The sequence below is a fragment of the Lampris incognitus genome, chromosome 1, assembly GCF_029633865.1.
Source record: "Lampris incognitus isolate fLamInc1 chromosome 1, fLamInc1.hap2, whole genome shotgun sequence".
Classification (NCBI taxonomy): domain Eukaryota; kingdom Metazoa; phylum Chordata; class Actinopteri; order Lampriformes; family Lampridae; genus Lampris; species Lampris incognitus.
The window spans coordinates 149,542,275-149,569,688 of NC_079211.1; the positions used below are offsets into that span (position 1 = coordinate 149,542,275).

Here is a 27,414-nt window from a genome sequence, read left to right on the forward strand (position 1 = left end):
TTGTTCAGGACTTTGTATGATGAGCCGTAGAGAATGCTGCTGCAGTAGTCAATTCTGGGTGCGATGAAGGTATGGAGCAAAGTTTTGGCAGCAGAGAAGGAGAGTGATGGGCAGAGATGAGCGAAATGTCTTAGGTGGGAAAAGGCAGTTCTGGTGACTTGATTGACATGGTGTTCAAAGGAGAGGTTGCTATTAAAAATTATTCCAAGGTTACAGATGTGTGAGGAGGGAGACAGAGTGGAGTTATCGATGGTGAGGCAGAAAATGTGAGTGGTTTTGGTAAGGGCTTTGGAACCAATGATGATCATGTCAGATTTATCACAATTTAGTTTGAGGAAGTGGGCTTGCATCCATGATTTAATTTCAGTGAGCCAGTTAGCCAGACTGGAGTAAGTTGTAGTGGTGATGGATCTAGTGGAGATGTAGAGCTGGAAATCATCAGCGTAGCAGTGGAAGTGGAGACCATGACAATGTATGATGTTACCAAGGGGGAGCATGTAAAGGATGAACAGGAGAGGACCAAGCACCGAACCCTGGGGGACACCTTTGGACAGATGAGCAGTGAAGGAGGTGCAGTTGTTGATGCTGATGGACTGTTGTCTGTTTGTGATATATGACATTAGCCAGGAGATGGCAGTACCGGTGATATTGAGGGAGGATTCAAGGCAGGAGAAAATGGTGTTATTGATGGTGTCAAAAGCTACAGTGAGGTTGAGGAGGATGAGAATGCTGAGGTGGCCAGAGTTTGAGGAGGGGAGAAGGTCGTTGGTGATTTTAGGGAGGGCTGTTTCTGTGCTGTGCTGTGAGCGGAAATGAGATTGAAATGGTTTGAACAAGTTGTTGGAGATGAGGTGAGCTTTGAGTTGGGAGGCAACAGCATGTTCCAGAATTTGACAGAAAGGGGAGATTGGCGATGGGTCAGTTGCTCATGATATCAGGGTTGAGTCCAGGTTTTTTGAGGACAAGGTTGACCACAGCTAGTTTAAGTGAATGGGAGACTGAGGCAGAGCTGAAGGAGGAGTTAATGATTTCTTTGATGAGTGAGGAAATAGCTGGGGGACGGTCCTTAACATGATTGGATGGGATGGGATGGGATCCAGAAGACAAGTGGATCTTCTCATTCCTACCACAAGTTTGGACAGCTCCATTAGAATAGACCGCTGGGCTACCAATGATTTTCTCTGCGGACTTAACTGTTTTGAGCGTGGTCAGCTCCAGGTTGTTATGGCCGCACCAGATCAACCTCCTGTCTTCTATATGCAGACATCCCGGATAAGGCCAATGATGGTTGTGTTGTCCGCAAACTTCAGGAGGTTAACAGACGGGTCAACTGAGGTGCAGTCATTTGTGTAGAAGGAGAAGAGTAGAGGGGAGAGCACACATCCCTGGGGGGTGCCAGTGCTGATTGTCCGGGTGCTGGATGTGACTTTCCCAGCCTTACCAGCTGCCTCCTGTCTGTCAGGAAGTTTTTAATCCACTGGCAGATGGGGGCTGGTACAAGAAACTGCGTGAGTTTGGAGTGGAGGACAATGGTGTTGAATGCTGAGCTGAAGTCCACAAACAGGACACTTGCATAGGTCCCTGGGGAGTCAAGGTGTTGGAAGATGTAGTGCAATCCCATGTTGACTGTATCCTCCACTGACCTGTTCGCTTGGTAGGGAAACTGCAGAGGGGTTGAGCAAGGGGCCTGTTATTTCCTTCAGGTGGGCTGACACCAGTCTCTCGAAGGATTTCATGACCACAATCGTTAGAGCAACAAGACTGTAGTTGTTTAATCCTGTGATACAGGGTTTCTAGGGGACCGGGATGATAGTGGAGCTCTTGAAGCAGGAGGGGACTTCACACAGTTCCAGTGACCTGTTGAAGATCAGAGTGAAAACGGGGGCCAGCTGGTCAGCACAGACTTTAAGACAGGAGGGTGACACGCCATCTGGGCCCAGTGCCTTCCTGGTCTTCTGTCTCTGGAAGAGCTGGTGCATGATCCTGAGTGTGGTTGGGGGTTTGGTGGGGAGGGGAGGGTGGCTGGCAGGAAGTTCAGTTGGTTGTGTATTGTGGCTGGAGAGGGTGAGGGGTGTGAAAGTTTGCTTTTCAAACCTGCAGTAAAACCCATTTAGGTTGTCAGCCAGTTGATGGTTCCCTGCAGTGTGGGGGGATGCTCTCCTGTAGTTGGTAAAGTCTTTCAGACCACTCCAGACTGATGGTGGGTCATTGGCAGAAAGCCTGTTTTTCAACTTTTCAGAATAGCACATTTTTGCCACTCTGATCTTGGCATAGATTTTATCCATCTTGACTAATCGCAGTTTGGCAGTGGCATGACGGTAGCCTCATCTGATTGGTTAATTCTTCAATTTTTTTTTTCACCAGGGGAAGCCAATTCCTTGTGGACTTGTTGAAAAGGGTATGCCTGCGGACTGCCAGACAGGGGCAGAATGTGTAGGGGCGTAACTTGTGGCAGGACTCCCGTCACTTGCCCTAACCCTTACCTCAGTGTGCGGGGGTGGCATTTCTTGTTCTGGGGGGCATTTCTTGAGCTGGCAAGTAGGTGTTTCTTGTACCGGTGTGGGCATGTGATGCACAGTATCTTTTGTACATTATGCTCCTGTCTTGCAGTCTGCAGACAGATACTACTGGCCTCATCTACAGTAGGAGTGCAATACAATGTTTCACCACACACATTTATTAAGGGTGGAAGTAAAAAAAAATATTTTTTTTTGATAGAAATGGAGGTGATGAAAATGCATGTGATAAATCATTCATTCATTCATCTTCAGCCACTTCTCCGGGCTCGGATCACAGTGGCAGTAAGCTAGTAGGGCACTCCAGACGTCCCTCTCCCCAGCAACGCCCTCCAGCTCCTCCTGGGGGATCCCAAGGTGTTCCCAGGCCAGATTGGACATGTTGTTCCTCCAGCAAGTTCTGGGTCTACCCCGGGGTCTCCTCCCAGTTGGCTGTTCCCAGAAAACCTCCAAAGGAAGGTGCCCAGGAGGCATCCTAATCAGATGCCTGAACCACCGATGTTGGAAAGGAGCCAGGAGGTGATAAATTTGTGGGATAAATTATAATTTATCACTCAGTTTTTCATTTCACATCCATTTTTAATGCTTCATTTTTCAATTCACGTTTATTTTCATCCCCTCCATTTTTATTAATTAGTTTTTGTTACTTCCACCCCTCACATACAGTGACTGACATCCAACACATGTTCACATTTAGAGGGGGGCTGTTTCACTCATTGTAAAATACTCATCAAGAAATGGCAGCAACAGCACAGAAGAACTACCGAAACTGTTAAACTAAGTGTTTTTATTATAATGACAACTACAATCTGAAAAAACAGGGGAACCCTGGCTCCCCTCGGTCTCCGGGAGAAAACACCACTGTTAAGACGATGTGTACAACACAGCGTTGCTTTCACTTAACCACACCGCATCATACTGAAACCTTTAAGGATGTTTTCGTACCTGGCAAAGATGAGAAAAACAGCTGACGACGTTTCAGAGATAAAACTAACGAGCCGGTTTGACTGACAAAACGTTAAAAAAATTAAGTTTTTATTTAAAAACTGCATCAAAAACTGCTTTGAAAAAAATATCAGTAAATTGTAATAAGCCTGTAAGGCCAACAAAGGCTAGCTGTCACAACAAGAAGCACACTTTGCTCCATGGCTTCTCTAAACTGTCCCACTTCAATAACTACTAAATGTGGGGTATGGGGGCAGCAGGTTGGCCTAAGTGATTAGACCAAAGAATACTACAAACAGCTGGGAAACAGACGTAAGAAGGTAGCTGGTGTTACTCCTACAGTGCCCATTAGTACTTCCGAGATGCCCTTGAGCTACTACTACTACTATTACTACTACTACTACTTTTGGCTGCTCCCGTTAGGGGGCGCCACAGCGGATCATCCGTTTCCATCTCTTCCTGTCCTCTGCATCTTCCTCTGTCACACCAGCCACCTGCATGTCCTCCCTCACCACATCCATAAACCTCCTCTTTGGCCTTCCTCTTCTCCTCTTCCCTGGCAGCTCCATATTCAGCATCCTTCTCCCAGTATACCCAGCATCTCTCCTCCACACGTCCAAACCATCTCAATCTTGCCTGTCTTGCTTTGTCTCCAAACCGTCCAACCTGAGCTGTCCCTCTAATATACTCGTCCCTGATCCTGTCCTTCTTCCTCATTCCCAATGAAAGTCTTAGCATCTTCCAAGATGCCCTTGAGCAATACACTCAATTCCAAACTGCCAATTCCCTGAGACTGCACACCTGCGCATCCATACTTGGATTGCTCTCTTATTTTCTCACTCACTGAATTATTTGCTAGTTTACTTACTAATGTACATGATTATTTATCCCCTTACTTTCTTACTGGCTAACTCGCGTGTTCACGTCTGAGAGATAAGCACGAAGAGAAGCGATGAAAGCAGCAGAAATGCATATTTTCTCCAAATGTGAAGCAACACATTTTTTAACCTCTTAGTAAGCAGGTGTAGTTAACATGCTTATTGATGTTTATGTCTTTAATATGTTACATTTTCTTACATTTCCATCCAAAATAGATCACATTATTTTTGATTTACTGAAAAAACTGATGCAAAGTTCTGCCTCGGTAATTTTCAACAGAACCAAGTCTTTCCCTGCAGTTAGAATGGTAAATACTGCACGTGTGTCACAAATACTGATCCACAACGAGGCTTTATATAGCTGACAAAAAAAATGAAGAGAACTGGTGGTGTGGCAGAAAGACTCATAATGAGGTCATTTTGGCCCTATCAGTTATATGATTTGCAACATTATGACAACCATCCTTTCAGTATCAGAGTAATTACGGTTTTGTCAAGATACAATTTCTCATTACTGTTGCATTTGAAGATAACTAAATGGCATTTAAGCCCATTGCTACAAGGTTTTTGGATCATCTGGTCAGTTGGAAAGGGATGGACCGAAATGTAATCCAGTAATACATAGCTTTTATTACTATTTTGTGTTCACAGTTCTGTCATATATTTTTCCAACCCTACTTATTGCATAATGTGTCCTTGGCTGCAGATAAGAACGTTTCAGAAACAAATCCGGAAGAAACTGAATGTATAGAGCACAATGCAGAACATCAACATAAGCCTCTCCATAGTGTACATGAGTGACTTGGTGAAAATATGGATTTTACCTTGTCCATCGTATCATGATGATCCATGTCATACATGTCCCGCCGACCATGAGTGCTGAAGTGAAAGAATAAATCTCTTTTCCAGGTAGATTTCAGGAGTTGCCCAATTTTCTGGTCTGATGGTGTTATAACTTGAGGACCATATGGTTCAAATGAAAAAATTATCCGTCTGTTACAGACAGGCCAAACATTATCAAATCCCTGGCATGTCTGACCAAAACATGTTGCTATATTCTCCAGCGGTTTGCCTAGGACATATTTGTAGAGTTTTGTAGGTTTGTTGGAAATTTATTCCGAAATCATACCTTTAATCATGGATGGCGGGTATTAATTTTAGAAGCTGCCTACGGATTTCTCTTCATTCTTCTTCATTCACAGGCGGTCCAGTGAAGATCCTCATGGGAAGACATGATGTCCTGTGGATCATATCAGACGGTCAGTTAACCAGAAAAAATATCGCTGGTTTGAATTCTCATAAAAAACTTCATTCCATGATGTGATTTTAAAGTATTTGAACACTAAATTAGAGGACAATATTGAGTAACCATGCGGTAAGTAGCTCTCTTTCTCCCTCTCTCTAACCCCCCTCTCTCGCTCTCTCTCTCACCCCGTCTCACACTCTCACTCTCACTCTCTTTCACCCTTCTCCCTCTTTCACCCCCTCTCTTTCACCCCCTTCGCTCTCTCTCCCTCTTTCACCCCCTCTCTTTCACCCCCTTCGCTCTCTTTCTCTTTCACCCCCCCTCTTTCTCTTTCTCTCTCTCTGAGTTTTTTTTTTACTTTAATATCTGTAGAAACCAAACATGATTCCAGGAAAAAAAAAAAGCAACCTCAAGTCCTGTCACAACCGCTGCATCAACAGACGCACCTGGAGGGCTCTCTGTTTCCATATCGAAACATTTTCAATATGTTGCCTTGGAAATGAATTTACTGGCAAACTCCTGCCATGGAAAACACTTAGCACTGAGGTAAGTGGCCAGGAGGAAATTGTTAAATGGAGCAAAATTACTTGGGAAAACATCAAATGATGAAGCCAAATCCGACAAAGGCTTCATCTCATTCGAAAGCAGTTGACAAACATATAACACACTTTTAGATAATAATAATAATCATCATCATCATCATCGTAATAATCATAATAATCATAATGATAGTAATGATATTAGTTGTAATAATAATCTACTCATATATTTTCGGAATGTGTGTGTGTGGTGTTAGTGTGTGTGTGTGTTAGTCAGTGTAGAACTAAAGCATTTATGATCCTAATTCTTTTTGGAGGTGGTAGGTATTGTCTCAGAGAGTAAGGGGAAAATCCCAGAAAATTAAAATTATGCATAATTATGCATAAATATGCAAAATATGCATTTTTCTAAAAATGGCTAAAAACCACTTTTCTCGACATTTCAGATGATTCTGAGCATCTTTGATTTTTTTCACCTAAAATTTTTTTCTGGGACCCCCCCCCCCTTAACCTGGAAAATGTGATCCTCTCCCCCTTTAATGTTATTGTGTATGCAATGTCATGTATGTGAAATATGCTTGGTTGGAACAACTATTGGCCTCAAAGGGGCAGTTAGGGCACAGTTAGTGACAGGTAGCGAGCAATTAAAATGCTCTGCTGTGATTGGCTCTGGACATGTCAGGTGAAATGTTATGTGGCCTGCTATTGGTTGCTGTGAACGTCATGTGATGTTTACACTACACAGTGTAGGGTGTTTTGGGCTCAGTGTTCAATATACATTTTGTTAGCACATGTTTAATAGCTTTTGTAAAGTTTTTGAATATTGTGTTCCGGGTGGTGAGTACATCGTCAACTCCCATATTTTCGTAATGTGTGTGTGTGTGTGTGTGTGTGTGTGTGTGTGTGTGTGTGTGTGTGTGTGTGGTGTTAGTGTGTGTGTGTGTGTGTTAGTGTAGATAGCGGGACTGAAAACTAAAGCACTTATGATCCTAATTCTTTTTGGAGGTGGTAGGTATTGTCTCAGAGAGTAAGGGAAAAATTCCAGAAAATTAAAATTATGCATAATTATGCATAAATATGCAAAATATGCATTTTTCTAAAAACCACTTTTCTCGGCATTTCAGATAATTCTGAGCATCTTTGATTTTTTCACCTATATAAAAAAATGTTCTGGGACTTAGAATTTGGCATTATGCAAAATATGTGCATTTTTGCAAAAATGCACTTATGGTCCTAATTTTTTTGGGAGGTGGTAGGTATTGTTCCAGAGAGGACCAGAAAAAACAGAAATTAAAATAATTATGCATAATTATGCATAATTATGCAAAATATGCATTTTCTAAAAACCACTTTTCTCGGCATTTCAGATGATTCTGACCATTTGGGGGGAGGAGGGAGTTGGAGTGGGGGGGGGGTTTAGGGGCAGGGGGAAGGCGGTTAGCTGGCAGGATGAAGAGGAGGGAGATTTAGACGGGTGGAGAACCAAACCGCTACATTGTAGCGGGGTTCTTCTAGTAATAATAATATTATCATTACCGGCATTTATTTTCGATGCTTTAATTTATTTGCATATGTAACATGCTATCTATATGACTATAATAACCTCTACTATGCATAATAACTTGACTGCTGGGCTCTACAAAATAGGCTAAACATCGCAATACATTTACCTCTACACTTTTTAACGTTGACGTGAGTGTTGATAGCAGGGTGAGGGGAGGGCTACACGTGATGAAGCTTCATGTTCATGATTATAGGTTTTTGTTTGTTTTTTGTTGTTGTTGTTGTTTGTTTTTTAACGTCATCGTTATAAATCAGCCCGTTCTTCAAGCCGGAACCTTTGTGGGTTGCTGTGTGTTTCTGTCAGGCTCCAAATCCTGCCGGACAAATCGCGGCTCGTGACGTGGTGACTGGATGTTGTTTGATGTCCTGAGAACTCGCAAGCTAGCGCCGGTGTTTTGCGAGATCGGCCGTTTGTCCGACTCGGAGATTCCCACCTTTTCTGTTCCCTCTGGAATAAGGAAAACCTGTTTGCTGCTGCGTGTTTTCTGTTTTCTCCGAGCAGGAAGAAAATCCATTCGGCGCCGCTTTGTGAGGTGAGGCGAGGGCCTTACTGAGGCCGAACGGCGTTAGCCGTTAGCGTTAGCCACAGTTCGCCTTGGGCGTTATTCGTTGCAAAAAGTAGTTTAGCCAAGTGACGCTCGTCGGTCTAGACAGCGCACCTTTAAGGCGACATTTAAGACCCGCAATCAGCTGTCATCACCGCGGCATTGTGTCGTCATAGGCCACGTTAGCGGAGCAGCTCAGCAGAGTCCCGCTGGAGACTTGGCTCCGTTTCTTATTCCACCCATTAAGAATCAGTTTGCAGACGCTTTGATCCGAAGCAAAAAGTGAATAAGCGGTTAACGGGTGACGTCATAGCGGAGTAATGCTGTGTGAACTAGAACATTTGCTACATGCTAATCACATTAGCACCGTATGATGAAGTCTATTTACTGGATGGAAATCATGCAGGAGTGCGTGTCATATCAAGTTCGTTTAGCGGAAGTGCGCCTTAGATCGTCAAGAGACGGCGAATGAGTGATTCAAAACACAACCTAGATTTGAATTGAAGTGCTTATCGACGACGTAAGACCACAAAATATCAAGTTAAAAGTGAGGGCACAACAGTGGTAGCCTAATAATCCAACACAGTAGTACCAGAGGATTCATAATAGTTGCAAAATGCCACAAAAGAATCTAGAGCATTTTCTCAGAGACCATTTAAGGATTAAGTAAGTCTGGAAGGAATGAGTTGTTCGTGCTTTCATGAAGTAGACAAATCAGTAGTTCAGATGGAAGCCAGGGGTTTGTTCAACCATGTTTGGGGTCAGGTGAGAAACACGCCTGGACCTAGAATTTTCTTGCTTTTAAAGTAGGCACAGATGGCTTACCAGAGGTAGAACAAAGCGGGCATGCAAGATCGTACGTGTTGATATGGATTTAGTTCAGCTCCTTGAACTACCGGATTGTCAATACGTTGCAGAGAATGCCAACAGCATTTCAACGTTGGCTGTAAGGCATGCCTCTGCTAAGTTGTCCAAAGGAGTTGAATCAGGTGCAACTGGACTTGGTATATATCCGTGAAGACGTTTCTCCTCTCATCCAAGAGGCTTCCTCAGTTCGTGCCTTTCTGACTAGACCAAGCTAGTCTGACTGGACTTGATTCAACTCCTTTGGATAACCATGACCTGGATGAATGAGAACATTCACAGACCCTCTGCTAAATTGGGTTTAACACGCTAATATAAGGTAGGACCAATCCTCACATGTGGCTTTTTTCCCCCTTATTCAGACTAGCGGAGCCCGTTGTTCATATCTATTCTGACAGAGTGACAGTAACGGATCCTTTGTCAGTATGAAGCTCTATAGCCTCAGCATTCTAAACAAAGGAGCGACCAGAGCCAACCTTCTTAAAGCAGCCTACGATCTCAGTTCGTTCAGCTTCTTTCAGCGCTCAAGGTGGGTGTGGCAGAATACAACCAGTAACTCGTCATCAGATAGGAAAAATACCTGTTCTGTTTAGTTGTTTCACCAGTATATATGCTGAATTTGTAAATATTTATGTTGATGGTATTTCAATTTGAAGCAGTTTATACTAGAAAGTACAAGATGTGCCATTGTAGTATTCTCCTGATTTTATTTGCTTTGCAGGGATCCATGCAACATATTACTAGTCAAGTGACATACTATGTAACCACTTGATCCTAAGTATCAGTGTGTTTCAGTACTAACTCAAACATCTTATGTTTGGTTTCTGTAGTGTTCAGGAGTTCATGACCTTCACAAGTGCCTTGATTGTCGAGCGAACATCACATGGAACCCGTGCCTCTGTCAAAGAACAAGGTTAAGATAAACCCTTAGCTATCCGGTTTAAAACATTTTGAAACCTTCATTAATTTCACAACATACTTAATTGTTAGACAATGCACTTATACTTTAGAGTTATACATAATTGATTCATCTCAAATGTTCATCTGTCTGGCAGCCAAATAAATGTTAGCGACTTTGCTTTGACCAAACATTATTTTCCTTCTCCTCAGAGTATCTGTGTCACGTGTATGTGAGAAATGACAACCTGAGTGCTGTGGTGATAGCAGATAACGAATACCCGCAGAGAGTCTGTTTCACCTTGCTGGACAAGGTGGGTAAAAACCACAAATTCTAAGACTCAGGTTTTCTTTGCCCTGATGTATTATTCTCTTATGCAACTTTTCAATATTGATGGTTCTGTGCTTTTGCAGGTTTTAGAGGAATTCTCCAGACAAGTGGATAGTATAGACTGGCCTTCTGGTAACCCTGACACCATCACCTACAAAGCACTGGATATTCACCTTGCTAAATACCAGGTACACCTGTTGGCCGATTAGAAAAGTGGAACAATCTAATGGAAAACACCAATATTTTGTCAGTAAGCAGTCTGATCAGGCTCTATGGTGACCCTAGAGGAGTGCTTCCTGTTTTGTCTATATTCTCCCAGGATTGATGCCAGTGAGCAATGGCCACTTAATACGTGCTAAAATATTGGCATATTTACAATAAGTAGCAATGTGCTGGTGAGTGAAATTCATATCAGCGCTTTTTATTGCACAACCTTCGGTTGATCAAAGAGCTTGGGTGCCAACACGTCAGTGTTTTTTGCTTTGTAACTGTGTTAATTTACTTAAACTATTCAAACAAATCACACTGATGTTATCAAATGGGCCCTCTCAGCAACAGAATGTTTTCTGACTTACCCTTAAACATATGGACATGCTGATACCTCTAAATGAAAACCATGGTGTCTTGATATTGTTCACTCGCGCTAGTAAATGTAAGTATCTCGAGTTTCATTTGGATTTAGTAATTGTTACGAATTACTTATTGTTTCCTTTAAGTCACAGAAATGTTCTATAAACTATGGGCCTGAAATTTAACCCTCTAAATGTTATGCTGGATTTTTTATGCTTCACCTTTTGGACTTTTCACGTGCCATCAGTGGCGTAATTAAGGTTTTCCAAAATGAAGCCGTTGTGTTCAAGTCTTTGTGCCAGAACTCTGGTACCACTGTGAGAGTTGTCTGGTTTGCAAGACTAATTGAGACCCCCATTTATTTATCACTTGTTAATTAGCTTGGATTGTTTTAAATGTTCATCCCTAGTTGGCATACTTGTTTCCTGTTTTCTTTTAAAGATGAAGCGTGTCGTAACAGTTTGCATTAAGGAATGTGACGCCTGAAAGCTTCTGTTTCTTTCCAGAACCCCAGGGAAGCAGATGCTATGACTAAAGTACAGGCTGAGCTGGATGAGACAAAAATAATTTTGGTGAGACTTTAGATAAAAATTCCCAACATCTGCATATACTGCGCATAAAAAGGCAACTGTCTTCTACAAATAAATAAATGGCCTGTTTTGTCCCAACAGCACAACACTATGGAAAGTCTGCTTGAGAGGGGAGAGAAACTGGATGATCTGGTGGCAAAGTCAGAGCACCTTGGAACCCAGTCTAAAGCCTTCTATAAGACTGTAAGTACTGAAACCTTTGCTCATAAACCATGGAGCTCTTTGACGCTGTGGACATACACCAGTCATTGTTAAGGGGCCTGATTGTGTGCATTTAATCCCACAGGCACGGAAACAGAACTCGTGCTGTGAAATCATGTGATGTCACTGCCTAGTCCTCTCAGGACACGCCTCTCTGCCTTTCTGCTTTTCCTACAACTCCCATCATGCACCAGCCGCCAGCTCTCAGCACACAGGACAGGAGGAGTGCTGTCCAACCCAGAAAAGGGCGCCAGGACAAAGGAAGGAGGGACAGATGGTTGTGGGCCGGTTGGGATCTACAGTAAAATCCTGGGCTTTTGACTGATGGGGGCTGAAGGACTGATGGGTTTGGTCAGGGAAAATATAATATTTTAAACTATGAAAGGGTGAACATCTTTGCGGTGTTTCAGTGCCAGCTGAAAGACATAATATGATCTCGTGAATTGGTGGTGTGTTGTTGAAATGTCTTCAAAACATTTTCTGTTTCCAGATGAGTCCTCAGTTAAGTTTGATCTCAGCTCCATAGAAATTTTGAAAGAGAATTATCCAATTTTTTTTTATGTGCTTTTGCGTCAAGTCAACCCAGACAATCTGCCGTTCTTGTCTTTTGAACTAATATGCCGCTGCTGAGGTTGATTCCTTCCAGACAAGACCTCCGCAGCTTCTCCTGTAGGCATGATTTATTAAGCCACTTGGTGGCGCTGTTCATCCACTCTTGCATCGGGGACGCGCGGTTGCCTTTTCAACTTGCCCCGGTTTTGGAGGTCATGCTGGGAACAGTACCGAGAGCTTGGCCAGCCAGCCAGCCAGCCAGCCAATGTGACTGGGCCTGTGGTAACAAAACAGCATTTGATTCTACAGCCACTTAAAGGAATATCTTTGCATTTTTAAGACTGGGTTAAGTTAAATAACTGTCTTGCTTTACTTTCCGATACTGTTGAGTGAACACATAAACACATTCCCATGTTGAATGATTGTGTTGTTGACTGTTGTTGTGACGGTGGCTGGTGAGGTTTGACAGCATTGGTTTCATTTGCCCGTAATTAAAATGGGCTGAACCTTAGGGTGCAAGAGAGGTAAAGCATTGCTAAAGTTTGTAATTCCTCGTTGTGCTGAATATGATGTAGTCGAATGGAAGGGCAGGTGTAATGCCCTTTTCTGTTGTTTTGGGGAGGGGGGGGGGTTTATACAGTGGCTCCGGTGTTAATGTTATACTGGTTGTTGGATTTCCTTAACCGTAATGGTACATTAGATGTCCCATATCAGATCTCTGATATTGGGGTCAATTATCAGATACATTTGACTGTATTCATTTTAATTTAAAAGGCAGATCTGGACAAGCACTCCTGTGTTGGCCGTCACCGCAGGTCAGCATTTATCTCTTTGGGTATTTGTGCGAGATGAGTCTCCTGTGGTCTGTGTGTAATGGAGGTGTGCCGAGTGACAAGACATCAGGTGGCTGGTTAATGTGTGAGTCACTCCATCGTTTTCACACACATCCATCTGAAGAACTCGGTTTGCTGTGTGGATGTGAGTGGATTATCATGCCTTCATGTTGACGCTGTTCCCTGTCAAGCTTGCAGTCAACAATCATTGACCAATCTTAAGATGTGAAGATGCCTTCGGTCCTGTATTTTAGATGTCTTTCTGCTTCATCTCTGCTCTAACTGCTTCACACGTGTCGACCGCGTTGATGTTTGTGGGACTGGTTTTTTGTGTGTGTGGACAGTTGTGGACTGCATCCACACCTATCGCTTTTACAGTAACACTAAACTTCTGTTCAATAGCAAAGCAGCCTGTCAATGTCCCCTCTATTAAACAACATTTCCTATGAAGGACAGGAAATCGATGACCCTTGTACTTGCTAATGATCAGCTTTCGTATGTGAAGCTCGTCTACGGGTGAGTTTAAACAGTTTGTCTAAAGCTAAACATTTTTTTCTAGTTTTTAAATGTGCTGAATTGTAACACCTGTTGAGTATACAGAAGTTCTGCCGTAAGCTGAAGTGTTGCTGTCCGGTGTGTTAACATTAGACAGGTTGTATTCCAATTTGTTGTCCAAATAATTGTGTGCAAATCTTAAACAAACACTTGCGGTTATGAACAGCACTTTTCCGTTTGTATGAACATTTGTTATGGAGCTTTCTGTCGCCTGAACACTTTACTGTTTACAGAATATGTAATCTTGCCTAAATAAACATGAAAATGGTGGCCGGTGTGCTAACAGGGTCGTTCGTTTCACCCGTTCAAGTTAAATGTATTCTTTGTGTTGAAATGAGCTTGTGTTGCAGTCGCATGAGACCAGGGACGACATCAGACATGTGGAGCGTAGGAAACATCTGACCTGTTTGATGGCTGCATCTTGAGGAACGCTGATCCGAGTATAGCTGCTGATGACGTCACCACGGTTCTGTCGGGTCCTTGTTCCTGCTCAACTGAAGTCTGGTAGACGTCTCCAAATCTAGATATTGCGTCCAGTTGCATACCCACTACACAGCTAAATATATTATATCCCTTGGTGGCGGTTAATTATATTTCACCCAACCCTGTTTTGATGGATCTGGCTTATCACTGATAGACAAAAGATGAAAAATATGGTTTTGCAAAAGGAATCTAGTTTCAAACTGCCATCGACAAATACACTGCTCAAAAAAATAAAGGGAACACAAGCAATGCAATGTAGCTCCAAGTCAATCACACTTTTGAGATATCAACCTGTCCAGTTAGGAAGCAACACTGATTTGTGAATCAATTTCACCTGTTGGTAAATTGTCTAATTTCCACCAGGTGGAAGTTAGACAATTTGCAAGACAACCCCTATAGAAGGAATGGATTTGCAGGTGGTGGCCACAGACCATTTGCCTGTCCTCATCTTTTCTGGCCGATTTTTGGTTAGTTTTTCATTTTGCTAGTGCCCTCACCACTAGAGGTGGCATCTGCAACCTACAGAAGTTGCTCAGGTAGTGCAGCTCATCCAGGATGGCACATCAATGTGTGCTGTGGCAAGAAGATTTGATGTGTCTCCCAGCACAGTGTCCAGAGCATGGAGGAGGTACCAGGAGACAGGCCAGTACACCAGGAGACGTGGAGGGGGCCGCAGGAGGACGACAACCCCGCAGCAGGACCGCTATCTGGTCCTTTGTGCAAGGAGGAACAGGAGGAGCACTGCCGGAGCCCTACAAAACGACCTTCAACAGGCCACTAATGTGCAGGTTTCTGCTCAAACAGTGAGAAACAGAATGCATGAGGATGGTATGAGGGCCCGACGTCCACAATTGGGGCCTGTGCTCTCAGCCCAACACCGTGCAGCCCGATTGACCTTTGCCAGAGAACATCTTGGTTGGCAGATTGGCCATTGGCGCCCTGTGCTCTTCACAGATGAGAGCAGGTTCACACTGAACACATGTGACAGACGTGAGAGAGTCTGGAGACGCTGTGGAGAACGTTCTGCTGCCTGCAACATCCTCCAGCATGACCGGTTTGGCGGTGGGTCAGTGATGGTCTGGGGAGGCATATCCTTGGAGGGCCGCACAGACCTCTACGTGCTAGCCAGAGGTACCATGACTGCCATTAGGTACCGGGATGAGATCCTCAGACCCATTGTCAGACCATATGCCGGTGCAGTGGGCCCTGGGTTCCTGCTCATGCATGACAATGCTCGTCCTCATGTGGCCAGAGTGTGTCAGCAGTTCCTGTATGTCGAGGGCATTGATGCTATGGACCGGCCTGCACGTTCCCCAGACCTGAATCCAATCGAGCACCTCTGGGACATCATGTCTCGTACCATCCGCCAACGCGATGTCGCACCACAGACTGTCCAGGAGTTGACCGATGCCCTGATCCAGGTCTGGGAGGAGATCCCTCAGGAGACCATCCGTCGTCTCATCAGGAGCATGCCCAGACGTTGTAGGGAGTGCATACAGGCAGGTGGAGGCCACACACACTACTGAGCCTCATTTTGAATCGTCTTGAAGAATTTCCACAGACGTTGGATCAGCCTATGTTCTCATTTTCCACTTTGATTTTGAGTATGATTCTGAATCCAGACCTTAATGGGCTAATGATTTTGATTTCCATTGATCATTCTTAGGTTATTTTGCTCTAAACACATTCCTCTGTGTAATAAATAAAGATTTTCAGCTGAAATATTTCATTCATCGAGGTCTATATTGTGTTTTTAGGTGTTCCCTTTATTTTTTTGAGCAGTGTACATCCATCCATCCATCCATCCATTATCCGATTCACTTATCCTGCTTTCAGGGTCATGGGGAAGCTGGAGCCTATCCCAGCAGTCACTGGGTGGCAGGCGGGGAGACACCCTGGACAAGCCGCCAGACCATCACAGGGCTAAATAGTGTACACTCTTCCAAGCCGTCCCGGTCTCTGCTCCACCCCCTCTGCTGATCCGGGGAGGGCTGCAGACTACCACATGCCTCCTCCCATATACGTGGAGTCGCCAGCCGCTTCTTTTCACCGGACAGTGAGGAGTTTCACCAGGGGGATGTAGCACGTGGGAGGATCATGCCATTCCCCCACACTACCCAGAGGCCAGTCGGTGGATCTTTAGGAGAGAAGCATCTACCAGTACATCATAATATTGAGTGAATGTGGACACACAAATAATCACACCGTGAGATGTGTGAGACTTTAACCTACCGCTCATTCGTACGACTTTTAATAACGGCTGCAGTTGCTGACGGTTGTCTGTTAGAGTCCGACTTGAATCTGAATACCTTCATCTTCTGGCTTTCTCTGGGCTCCTCTCTGAAACCCAGGGGTCTTGGTTTTATGCTGCTTACTCTGGACATCCCACCTGCTGCATGACTGTTCAGTCTTGACAATAAACTGTGACTTTTTTCTTTTTACATCAGTGCCATGTGTAAGCACATCAGAGCAGACATTAAAGGGACATTCCGGGTGGGGTTTTACAACGTGGGTCTTATCTGTGTAGTTTTTGCCATTGAGCATATTGGTTATGATATAATTTTACTGACCAGCTTGATTTTGGACAGGGGGCCGCCGCTGGACTCAGCTTCACAACGGCTTCTGATGGGACAACACAACACGAGAGTCAGACATGGTTCAGCAAGTCCACCATGGAAACCCCCCCCCCCAAGAAAACAAGAGCCAGATTGTAACAGAACAAAATCAAAAAGTTATCCTGTAAGGTTTTGAATAACAGCTCAGCATCAAACTTAACACGGCACTAAACACGAGACCTCTTTAGTGAGTTCTCTGACATCCACAGGTTCAAGACACTACGCCACCAAAAAAACGACCCCGTAGGTCGTTTGTACAAGCAGCTTATTACGACCTACTATAGTGACGTTTTACAGCTATGCGACCTCTAGCGGCCGTGCTGCCAATAGCAACCTCAGTTACTATGCTAGACGGCGAAACAGCACAAAAACGCTCCGTCTACATATTCTGCTGTTCCCAAACGGTTTTCATCACTACCTACTGCCCACTCCCCTTCACCAGCCTGTCTGTGGGACGCTGCAGACAGGAGGTCAACTAGTCGATACAAACCCACAATGCACAGAGGAGAAAAGTATCTGTGGCATACCTCCTGCCGCCGCTAGGGGCGCTGCTTTAGGAACCGCTCCTGTGGGGCGCATGGGTCGGTTGGAGGACTTGTGGTTGAGACGTTTCAGAACACAGCAGGCGGGTCTCGGTACTGTGACGTCAGCGTAGCAGGATAAACGCAGCTGCAGCTGATAACACTCATAATGGACCGGTTGGATGCACCGGAGAGTTCAAATAAAAGCTGTCAGTTATTTTTTGTTGAACGTTTTGGACTCGGAGTTAAAAGATAGAGGCTAAAGTTATCCGCTAAGCTAAAGCTCCGACTGTTGGGTTCGCTGCCCAGACCCGCCCTAACCGGTCCCGGCCAGAGCGTCCACGGGGTCAGGCCACCCTTACCCGAGGGATAGCGGGTGTAGATCGGTGTAGTGTTCGGGGACTCGTCGTTCTCCAGCGACCCCTCTGGCCCACCCGGGCAACTGCAGCCAAGCAACCGAAAGCGTTCGGGTGGGATAAGGGGGGGGGTCGACTGTTCACTGGTCTTGCTACTGGTTCCGCGTGTTGCTATGGTTACAGCGTATGATTTTAGAACAGCGATTAAACCTGAGCGGAACTACGTGTGCATTGTATTGTAGCGAATTCGGGGGGACAACGCAACCACAGGAAGTGCCGCGGCCGGGAAGCGAACCCGCTCGACTAAAGGGTCAGACCCGCCGGCCAGCCAGCGGCGAGCGGGTCTACTTATCCATGCACGTTACAATATGGTTTTAATGACCCCCCCCCAGCTAATAAGAGACCAGTGCTCTCTGTATCAACGAATTTCCTGGTGAGGGGGGTCACCGGGGAAACGATTATGGGTAATACTTCCGGTGTTCGGCGGAAGCAGTATCGCAGACCGGCGGCAGATTTGGCTGAAGAGGCGTTAGTTGTTGCTGTTCGTGTTTAAGAAAAAAAAGACGATAAAAGTTGCTAAGCTACCTATAAGATGTCGTCACGGAGCTCGAGGACAACACGCGCTGTTCGTGGTTGTAGGTAACCAGACGAAACTTGACGGGCGGCTTAAACGGGAGCGCTTCGATTATAAGCCTGAAACTAAACCCGACTTCCTGTCAGCGATGGCACACTTTCCATCGCCTCCCACAAGACGACGAGGCAAAAAGAACTTGGCCACCCGAGAAGAAGAGACGGGCCACCAGAGGCCACCCGAGAAGAAGAGACGGGCCACCAGAGGCCACCCGAGAAGAAGAGACGGGCCTCCAGAGGCCACCCGAGAAGAAGAGACGCGACTCGTCACGTCCCAACAACAGGTAGGTTCATGTGATGTCCACTAGTTGGCCAGCTGTGTTTACACCAGGGTTTTTTAAAAACTATTATTAGTGTAAGAAAACCCCGTGTGCCACGGTGACGGGCAGGTGACCTGAAGTTTCTACCTGCCACGGGCATTTAAAGTTACCCTTTATTGGCAGGGGCTAATTTCCTCCCCAGTTTTAACCAACAGATACAGAATATTTATTTTGAAAATATGAAACCCAGGCTGTGTATCCTGATGTCCAGTGGTGCCCCCAGAAATGTTTCATAGGGGGGGGGGGCAAATGGGGCCACTGAAAATCTTGGGGTGGCACACCAAAACCAAAAGCCATGGCTGAATTTCGGGAATTCTATGCTGCTGTTGTAGTGTACTGTATAGGCTAGTGGAAAACTGTCAATATGAGAGTTAAGAAAAATATACATTATTGATTTAAATGAACAGCCCCTAATGTAAGATATCAGATAGAAGCATATTATGTATAATCAGAAGCATATTCTGCATATGCGACTCGTGGCTGGGGGGGGCCAGCGGGGGGGCCTGGGATAGTATCAAGGTGGCCGTGGCCAACCCTGGCCACCCCTTGGGGGCGCCACTGCTGATGTCTGTGTGCAAGTTAGAGTCTGATTAGCAACCCTAGTCCCCTATACATACACACCACTTGGTTCAGAGGGCTTATCTGCAGCAGAGAACAGTCTGACAACAGCTACAAGTAAGGCACCGTGTTTAAAGTTGTTTATCTAAAGTAGCCCCGATTTGTTATTAGTATTTGCCTTTCCAGACCCTTCACAAGTAATATCATAAACTAATAATGAATTCTCAACACTGTACTTTAAATTTGTGCACATGTAATTTCTGTCAATCTTTGTGTACTTTTCCATCTGCTTGAACTACTGAAGCGATACTAATGTGTTGTGTCTTGTGCTGATCAGCCTGTCTGTCTGTAACGCAGTGTTGTGTTGTTGGTTTGTTCCAGGACGGCTCTCTGGAAGATGAGACACGTGTAGATGCTGGTTCGCCTCCGAGCTTTTTAGATTGCCCATCGCCTCACCATCACCTCACCATCGCCTCACCATCGCTTCACCATCACCTCACCATCACCTCACCATCGCCTCACCATCGCCTCACCATCACAGGCAACGGACGGACTCAACAAAATAGCTCCAAATGCTACCGCCGCACGTGATACGAGGCCACCTCTTCACGTCATCTTCCCAACCACCTGTTACGGACGCAAAGGTATTCTCATTTCACCCTTCTTGAGCTTGTGAGGTGGTGTTCCCACATCAGTAGCTAATGTGGCTGGCGAGACCTTCATAAATGAACGAGACGGCGCACAAATCGCTCTAAGAAAGACGGTTAGCGTACCGTTACCACGGAAACGCCGGTTCCGGCTCAGTGACGGGACGCGCCGGAAGTCGCGCCCATAATTCACGCAAGGTATCGTGGGGGCTAGGAATAAGGTGGATAAGTTGTAATAGTCAGCGTAGCTTAAGAGAATGGTGGATAGTGTCTGTCAGGTCTGTCAGTAATAATGCAGCGACCCGACTGTCAAATCACACCGTTTTAATGGAAGCTGTTGCCGCTGCACAGGAATGAGTATCAGCATTTGATTGTTTGGTCTAGCTGAGATTTCCCCCCATACAAGACTGTATAAGTCTGAGATTTGAATTCGTTCTGTATTTTAGTATAGCCCTTATAGTATAGCCCTAAACTGATAGTCCACGAAAATCAAGGTCTGGGTCAGCAGAACATCTTACGTTAATACAAGTTAATACAAGTTAAAACAACTGAAAAAAGATCAACCTGAAGAAAGAAACCCAAACACGTCGTGCTGAACTCATTCTCAGTCTCAAAACTGTCCCAACACAGCAGAACTGAAGCCGTGAATAGATGTGAATGTACTTATGTACAAATTACACGTCCCCATACCTGCGCACAAAGAGCTGTGGTACAGCTACAGAACCTTCACCTCATTTACATCAGAAAACATCTTTGAGAAGTAAGTGACCGCAAGAGCAAAATGACAAACATGTCACAAGTCGAACTGGACTACACGTTTTCCTTTGTTAATTACATCGCGTCTGTTTCTGTAGTCTGGAATTCTGTTCTCGTTGCAAAATAGTGACAAACGTAAACGGAGTTATATAAAAAGACCCAATGTGATTCCAGCTGCATCACAAAGAACCCACAATCTGCCACAAAACTACCTGAGTGTGCACTGCCAAGGGACAAAGTAAACCACAAAGAACCAAACGTCTCGTCCGCTGACGTGTTCTGACTCGGTGGGGGGGGGGGGTATCTGAAGGCCTCGCGTGTCTTGTGATATGATTTGAAACATCGTGATGCCCTTGCCCTCGCTCTGTTGGTATTTTTTGGGCCTGGGTGGAACTGTTGTGTGGCAGTTACATCTGGCATGTGTAGCATGTGCAGTTCACTTTCAGTGGGTCCAGTGACATTTCCAGATGTTAAATGAGATTTCTGAGATACTTTATTGATCCCCGTAGGGAACCTGTGCTCTGCATTTAACCCATCCTGGCTGCGTATGTATGGAGATGTGTACGTAAATGAGAATGTGTGTGTGTGTGGGGGGGGGGGCACAGCAGATGGCCATTCACATTGAGAGACCCACACTCCAAATGAGACCACATATTTAAACCACCAGCATTAACTAGTCAAATTCAATACAGATTTATAGATGGCAGCTCAGTTAAGTGATCAAAAAAGTTTGCATTGTATTTAGCTGGCCTGTAGATATTTAGAAGAGGACTTCAACCGACGAGCCGCATTTTCAAAAGAAGCACATTTACATAAGATCTCTCGCGCGCTGGAGTGAATCATTAACCAGAATGGCAACGCCGCCGCCTCCTTTCTTGTGCTTTCTGGTTTTGCTAACAAAACCCACGTTGGCGGGGGTTGGCTCAGTAAGGACAGTTGCACTTTTGTCTTGGTCGAGCCAAGTTTCAGTTAAAAGCAAGAAATGGAGATTGTGCTTGATGATAAAATCATTGATTACAAAATGTTTTTCCTGCCACCGACCTGATGTTCAGTAACGCTGAATTTAACGTGTTAAGAGGATCTCTGCCCGATATTGTTTTTGCAACAGGCTGCTGGCACACAACTGGAGACACACTAGACAAAGTAGCTGTTGGGGTCATTGTCGGTGGTCACATCAGAGAGAAAACAGCCGACCGCGGTGGTCCGGGTGTACACTTCCTCTGATGACAGACACAAGTTAAGGAACAAGCAAAACGACAAACTACACTATTCAACCGTCGATGACCGAAATCAAAACTGACTTGGTGTTTGGCTTTGCTAGGGTTGTAGTACTCAGGAATCAGGAACACTTCCCAGATCGCAAAATTGCTGTGGCCCGGACCCGTCCCACACCCACACTTTCATCCGGCCCACATACTGCGTGGAACGATGCCACTTGGGCGGTCCACTCCTGTTTGCCAGATCTGGGCCAGAACCAAGCCATAGCAATGCCACATATTTGCCAAAGGTGGCCCATATTTGTTTTGTGATATTTGGACCGTATTCACCATTTACCACACGGGCCTCTTCAGGGCCACATCCAGATTACATGTTGCCGAGGGCACTGTGTCTTTGCCAAAAAAGGCCCACATTTGATAAACCACACTTAATGCTTCTCTGTTTTATTTATAGCACTTTGAATTGCTGATATGTGTTATACAAATATCGGGAGTGGCAGAGAAGTATGTAGGAGTGGTGCAGGATATGTATGAGGGAAGTGTGACAGTGGTGAGGTGTGCAGAAGGAGTGACGGATGGGTTCAAGGTGGAGGTGGGATTACATCAAGGATCGGCTCTGAGCCCTTTCTTGTTTGCAATGGTGATGGACAGGTTGACGGACGAGATCAGGCAGGAGTCTCCATGGACGATGATGTTTGCGGATGACATTGTGATCTGTAGTGAGAGTAGGGTGCAGGTGGAGGAGAGCCTGGAGAGGTGGAGGTATGCACTGGAGAGACGAGGAATGAAAGTCAGTAGGAGCAAGACAGAATACATATGTGTGAATGAGAGGGAGGACAGTGGAATGGTGAGGATGCAAGGAGTAGAGGTGATGAAGGCATATGAGTTTAAATACTTGGGGTCAACTGTCCAAAGTAACGGGGAGTGCAGAAGAGAGGTGAAGAAGAGGGTGCAGGCAGGGTGGAGAAGAGTGTCAGGAGTGATTTATGACAGAAGGGTACCAGCAAGAGTTAAACGGAAGGTTTACAAGATGGTGGTGAGACCAGCTATGTTATATGGTTTGGAGACAGTGGCACTGATGAAAAGACAGGAGGTGGAGCTGGAGGTGGCAGAGATGAAGATGATAAGATTTTCATTGGGAGTGATGAAGAAGGACAGGATTAGGAAGGAGTATATTAGAGGGACAGCTCAGGTTGGACGGTTTGGAGACAAAGCAAGAGAGACAAGATGGAGATGGTTTGGACATGTGTGGAGGAGAGATGCTGGGTATGTTGGGAGAAGGATGCTGAATATGGAGCTGCCAGGGAAGAGGAGAAGAGGAAGGCCAAAGAGGAGGTTTATGGATGTGGTGAGGGAGGACATGCAGGTGGCTGGTGTGACAGAGGAAGATGCAGAGGACAGGAAGAGATGGAAATGGATGATCCGCTGTGGCGCCCCCTAACGGGAGCAGCCAGAAGTAGTAGTAGCAGAAGTAGATATGCTATACAAATAAATTAGCTTTGCCTAGTTTATGGTGTTGTGGTTTGTAATATTTCATTTTGGAATTCAGGAAACACTGACGATATAAATCCTGAGCAAACCCGGTACCTCATGAATGTGAATTTTATGTAAACAAATAAAAAAAAGTAGTTTAATACAAGTTGGTCTGTTGTGTTCGTGTGAGGTGAACATACAAGTTGGTCTGTTGTGTTGGTGTGAGGTGAACATACAAGTTGGTCTGTTGTGTTCGTGTGAGGTGAATACAAGTTGGTCTGTTGTGTTGGTGTGAGGTGAATACAAGTTGGTCTGTTGTGTTGGTGTGAGGTGAACATACAAGTTGGTCAGTTGTGTTGGTGTGAGGTGAACATACAAGTTGGTCAGTTGTGTTGGTGTGAGGTGAACATACAAGTTGGTCTGTTGTGTTGGTGTGAGGTGAACATACAAGTTGGTCTGTTGTGTTAGTGTGAGGTGAACATACAAGTTGGTCAGTTGTGTTGGTGTGAGGTGAACATACAAGTTGGACTGTTGTGTTGGTGTGAGGTGAACATACAAGTTGGTCTGTTGTGTTGGTGTGAGGTGAACATACAAGTTGGACTGTTGTGTTAGTGTGAGGTGAACATACAAGTTGGTCAGTTGTGTTGGTGTGAGGTGAATACAAGTTGGACTGTTGTGTTGGTGTGAGGTGAATACAAGTTGGTCAGTTGTGTTGGTGTGAGGTGAATACAAGGTGGTCAGTTGTGTTGGTGTGAGGTGAACATACAAGTTGGTCAGTTGTGTTGGTGTGAGGTGAATACAAGTTGGTCAGTTGTGTTGGTGTGAGGTGAATACAAGTTGGTCAGTTGTGTTGGTGTGAGGTGAATACAAGTTGGACTATTGTGTTGGTGTGAGGTGAATACAAGGTGGTCAGTTGTGTTGGTGTGAGGTGAACATACAAGTTGGTCAGTTGTGTTGGTGTGAGGTGAATACAAGTTGGTCAGTTGTGTTGGTGCGAGGTGAACATGCTCCTTTATGGGCTCCTGTGCTTTGACAGATCCAAGAGTCACTGACAACAAACTTTTTCAGTTGGCAAGAGAAGAACAACTCTAGAATTATACTTTTGTAACTGTCAAAATTGCAGTCAGACCAGATCAGATTCACCACGGCAGTTTTCTCCAGGCTTGTGACCCGGCAGAGCAGGTCTTAACCAAACAGGTTCTCCCTGAATAATCCAGGTCCCCCTGGCATCCATCCATCACCATACCAAGCATCTTAGTTTACCAAATCACTGCACCGCGTACTGAGGATGGAAAGCGTGGGGGTGAGTGGGAAGACAGTGTTTTCCTTAAACTCGTCCCCCTGAACCTTTCCATAGAGGAGAAATCAACATTAAAATCAGCTGAACTAGGGGCGCCCGGGTGGCGTAGCGGTCTGTTCCGTCGCCTACCAACACGGGGATCAGCGGTTCCAATCCCCGTGTTACCTTCGGCTTGGTCGGGCGTCCCTATGGACACAATTGGCCACGTCTGCAGGTGGGAAGCCGGATGTGGGTGTGTGTTCTGGTCGCTGCACTAGCGCCTCCTCTGGTCGGTCGGGGCACCTGTTCAGGGGGGAGGGGGAACTGGGGGGAATAGCGTGTTCCTCCCACGCGCTACGTCCCCCTGGTGAAACTCCTCACTGTCAGGTGAAAAGAAGCGGCTGGTGACCCCACATGTATGGGAGGAGGCATGTGGTAGTCTGCAGCCCTCCCCAGATCAGCAGAGGGGGTGGAGCAGAGACCAGGGCAGCATGGAAGAGTGGGGTAACTGGCCAAGTACAATTGGGGGGGGAAAGCCAAAAAAAACAAACCCCAAAAACGGCTGAAGTGAAGGAGATCCAATTTAAAACTCTAACAGTGAGTTGGTAGTCATACAATTGTTGGTTTGTTGCCAGCCCATATTAGCATTGTGTAAAGGTTTGCTGATGATCCTGTCCTCCTCCTCCTCCTCCTCCTCCTCCTCCTCCTCCTCCTCACCACCTTACTGACATTGCTCTGACAGGGAAGCATTTAACTTTTCTCTCCTGTACAAGTCGGAATTCGGCCCCTTAAAATCAAACACAAAAGAAAAAGCCCGCAGACGAAACCTTTCGTAGGTAGATGTTTTATAGGTAGTGTAGTGCAGTACTGTTAATTTGGCACGTGACAGTTTTGATTAGAGGTTACACGGCAGAAACACACAAACCAAACCACACATTAATGTCGACAGTGCACGGAGCAGTTTACACACAATAAATAACCGGCTGGACACGGAAGGAGACGACGGCGTTTTCTTTACATGAACCGACTTACCGGCTGGCACTCTGGATATTTGGCACTTAGTGAGGAGAAAACGGCGCCCCCTATACACACGAGTCCCTCTACAAAACAGTGTGCATAGGTAGCATCTTAATAAACTATACAAAAACCCCAAGTATTAATACAACATCCGTCCTTCATGACGTCCACATGCTCCTGGTCCTCGTAGTTGTCCCTTGACGTCCACATGCTCCTGGTCCTCGTCATTGTCCCTTGACATCCACATGCTCCTGGTTCTCATCATTGTCCCCCGACGTCCACATGCTCCTGGTCCTCGTAGTTGTCCCGACGTCCACATACTCCTGGTTCTCATCATTGTCCCCCGACGTCCACATGCTCCTGGTCCTCGTAGTTGTCCGCTGACGTCCACATGCTCCTAGTCCTCATCATTGTCCCTTGACGTCCACATGCTCCTGGTCCTCGTCTCTGTCCCCTGATGTCCACATGCTCCTGGTCCTCATAGTTGTCCCCTGACGTCCACATGCTCCTGGTCCTCGTAGTTGTCCCCTGACTTCCACATGCTCCTGGTCCTCGTCTCTGTCCCCTGATGTCCACATGCTCCTGGTCCTCATAGTTGTCCCCTGATGTCCACATGCTCCTGGTCCTCATAGTTGTCCCCTGACGTCCACATGCTCCTGGTCCTCGTAGTTGTCCCCTGTACCACTGAGGAGTAACGTGGCAACCTCTGCTGTACATATAGTCAGTTTGTTGCAGTGCTTAAAATGTCAAAATCAATATTTCTGGGGCGTCCGGGTGGCGTGGCGGTCTATTCCGTTGCCTACCAACATAGGGATCGCCAGTTCGATCCCAGTGTTACCTCCGGCTTGGTCGGGCGTCCCTACAGACACAATTGGCCGTGTCTGCGGGTGGGAAGCCGGATGTGGGTATGTGTCCTGGTCGCTGCACTAGCGCCTCTTCTGGCTGGTCGGGGCGCCTGTTCAGGGGGGGAGGGGGAACTGGAGGGAACAGCGTGATCCTCCCACGCGCTACGTCCCCCTGGTGAAACTCCTCACTGTCAGGTGAAAAGAACCAGCTGGTGCCTCCACATGTATGGGAGGAGGCATGTGGTAGTCTGCAGCCCTCCCCGGATCAGCAGAGGGGGTGGAGCAGAGACCGGGACGGCTGGGGAGAGTGGGGTAGAAATCCAAAAGAAAAAGAAGAAACTCAGTATTTGTGCCGTGGGGTTTTAGGTGTCTCGGCTGCAGGGAAGTGTAACGACAGACAACAGATATGAAGATGGCAGCACGTGTAGAAATACTGATTTACAGCTTCTGCTGCTTCTGCCAAGGGAAAAGCTTATTCACGAGGAGCTTATTTCATATTTGCATACAAAGGCACAATGGTTTGATCCCTCGGCAAAGACGGCAATAAAGGGACACATACGCTGATAAAAGGCACAACAAGTTCTGCAGTAGACTTCTCGGGGACGCTGAGCAACGTCCTGCAGCTCTTCATTCGTCAGTCATGTCAGGTTTGACCAGGAACACGATAAACAAGGTTTCATTGGCAAAATCATTTTTCAGCACTTACATCCATTTGCCACATATAGATATGTCTGCAGATACAACCACGCACACACGCACACACACACACACACCCGCACACGCACGCTAAAGCTGGCACGATTATACTCCGAGTGAGGTCCAGCCAGCACATTGTTCTCAGTTGGGTTCTCCCTCTGGTCTCTCTCAGAGATACACAATGTTCTCCTCTCCTCCATCCTCCCCATTCTGTCCCTCCAGGAAGAGGTACGCCTCTGGAGTGAGGAGGGGGGTGAGTGAGGCCGAGGAGGGGTAGTCGTCCTCATACAGCCCCAGGCCGGTGACCCCTGCCCTCCACGAGCCCAACGGAAAGCCGTCCAACGCCGGGCTGACATCTGCTGCAGTAAAACACAGT

General features: G+C 45.9%; 3 protein-coding genes across 10 annotated transcripts in view; 1 reads left to right on the forward strand and 2 right to left on the reverse strand.

Annotated features, from left to right (window-relative positions):
- Positions 1-7,846, reverse strand: part of gck (glucokinase (hexokinase 4)) — a 30,605-nt gene extending 22,759 nt beyond the window's left edge. Inside the window, exons 1-3 of one of the 2 annotated variants that reach the window (XM_056296895.1) lie at positions 7,795-7,846; positions 5,469-5,579; positions 5,164-5,294 (exon numbers count right to left, since the gene is read on the reverse strand). In XM_056296895.1, coding sequence (XP_056152870.1) covers positions 5,164-5,294; positions 5,469-5,478 — 141 coding nt within the window. In that variant the 5' untranslated portion in view covers positions 5,479-5,579; positions 7,795-7,846. Of the gene's footprint in view, positions 1-5,163; positions 5,295-5,468; positions 5,736-7,794 lie in introns of those variants that run through there. The other variant, XM_056296903.1, reaches the window with a different exon arrangement.
- ykt6 (YKT6 v-SNARE homolog (S. cerevisiae)) lies at positions 5,959-13,895 on the forward strand. Of its 2 annotated transcripts, none has more exons than XM_056296944.1 (8): positions 5,959-6,131; positions 9,459-9,625; positions 9,927-10,009; positions 10,207-10,307; positions 10,408-10,512; positions 11,401-11,466; positions 11,566-11,667; positions 11,771-13,895. In XM_056296944.1, exons 2-8 carry the CDS (start codon positions 9,522-9,524, stop codon positions 11,804-11,806), a joined length of 597 nt encoding a protein of 198 aa, XP_056152919.1. In that variant the 5' UTR covers positions 5,959-6,131; positions 9,459-9,521; the 3' UTR covers positions 11,807-13,895. The 2 variants fall into 2 exon arrangements, with proteins under 2 accessions (XP_056152919.1, XP_056152911.1); XM_056296936.1 differs by lacking the exon at positions 5,959-6,131 and adding an exon at positions 8,158-8,220.
- Positions 13,896-25,308: 11,413 nt separating this feature from the next.
- The window catches only part of arhgef28a (Rho guanine nucleotide exchange factor (GEF) 28a), a 61,841-nt gene continuing 59,735 nt past the window's right edge, over positions 25,309-27,414 (reverse strand). For 5 of the 6 annotated variants that reach the window (XM_056296863.1, XM_056296846.1, XM_056296855.1 and 2 more), the window contains one exon: positions 25,309-27,397. In XM_056296863.1, the coding sequence (XP_056152838.1) occupies positions 27,207-27,397 (191 nt within the window). In that variant the 3' untranslated portion in view covers positions 25,309-27,206. The remainder of the gene's footprint in view (positions 27,398-27,414) is intronic. The other variant, XM_056296839.1, reaches the window with a different exon arrangement.

Coding starts and splice junctions, on each gene's coding strand:
- ykt6 (XM_056296944.1), top strand. CDS start 9,522: ATGAAGCTCTATAGCCTCAGCATTCTAAACAAAGGAGCGACCAGAGCC. Junction 10,308..10,407: donor GTTTCACCTTGCTGGACAAG/GTGGGTAAAAAC, acceptor GTGCTTTTGCAG/GTTTTAGAGGAATTCTCCAG. Junction 10,513..11,400: donor TTCACCTTGCTAAATACCAG/GTACACCTGTTG, acceptor GTTTCTTTCCAG/AACCCCAGGGAAGCAGATGC.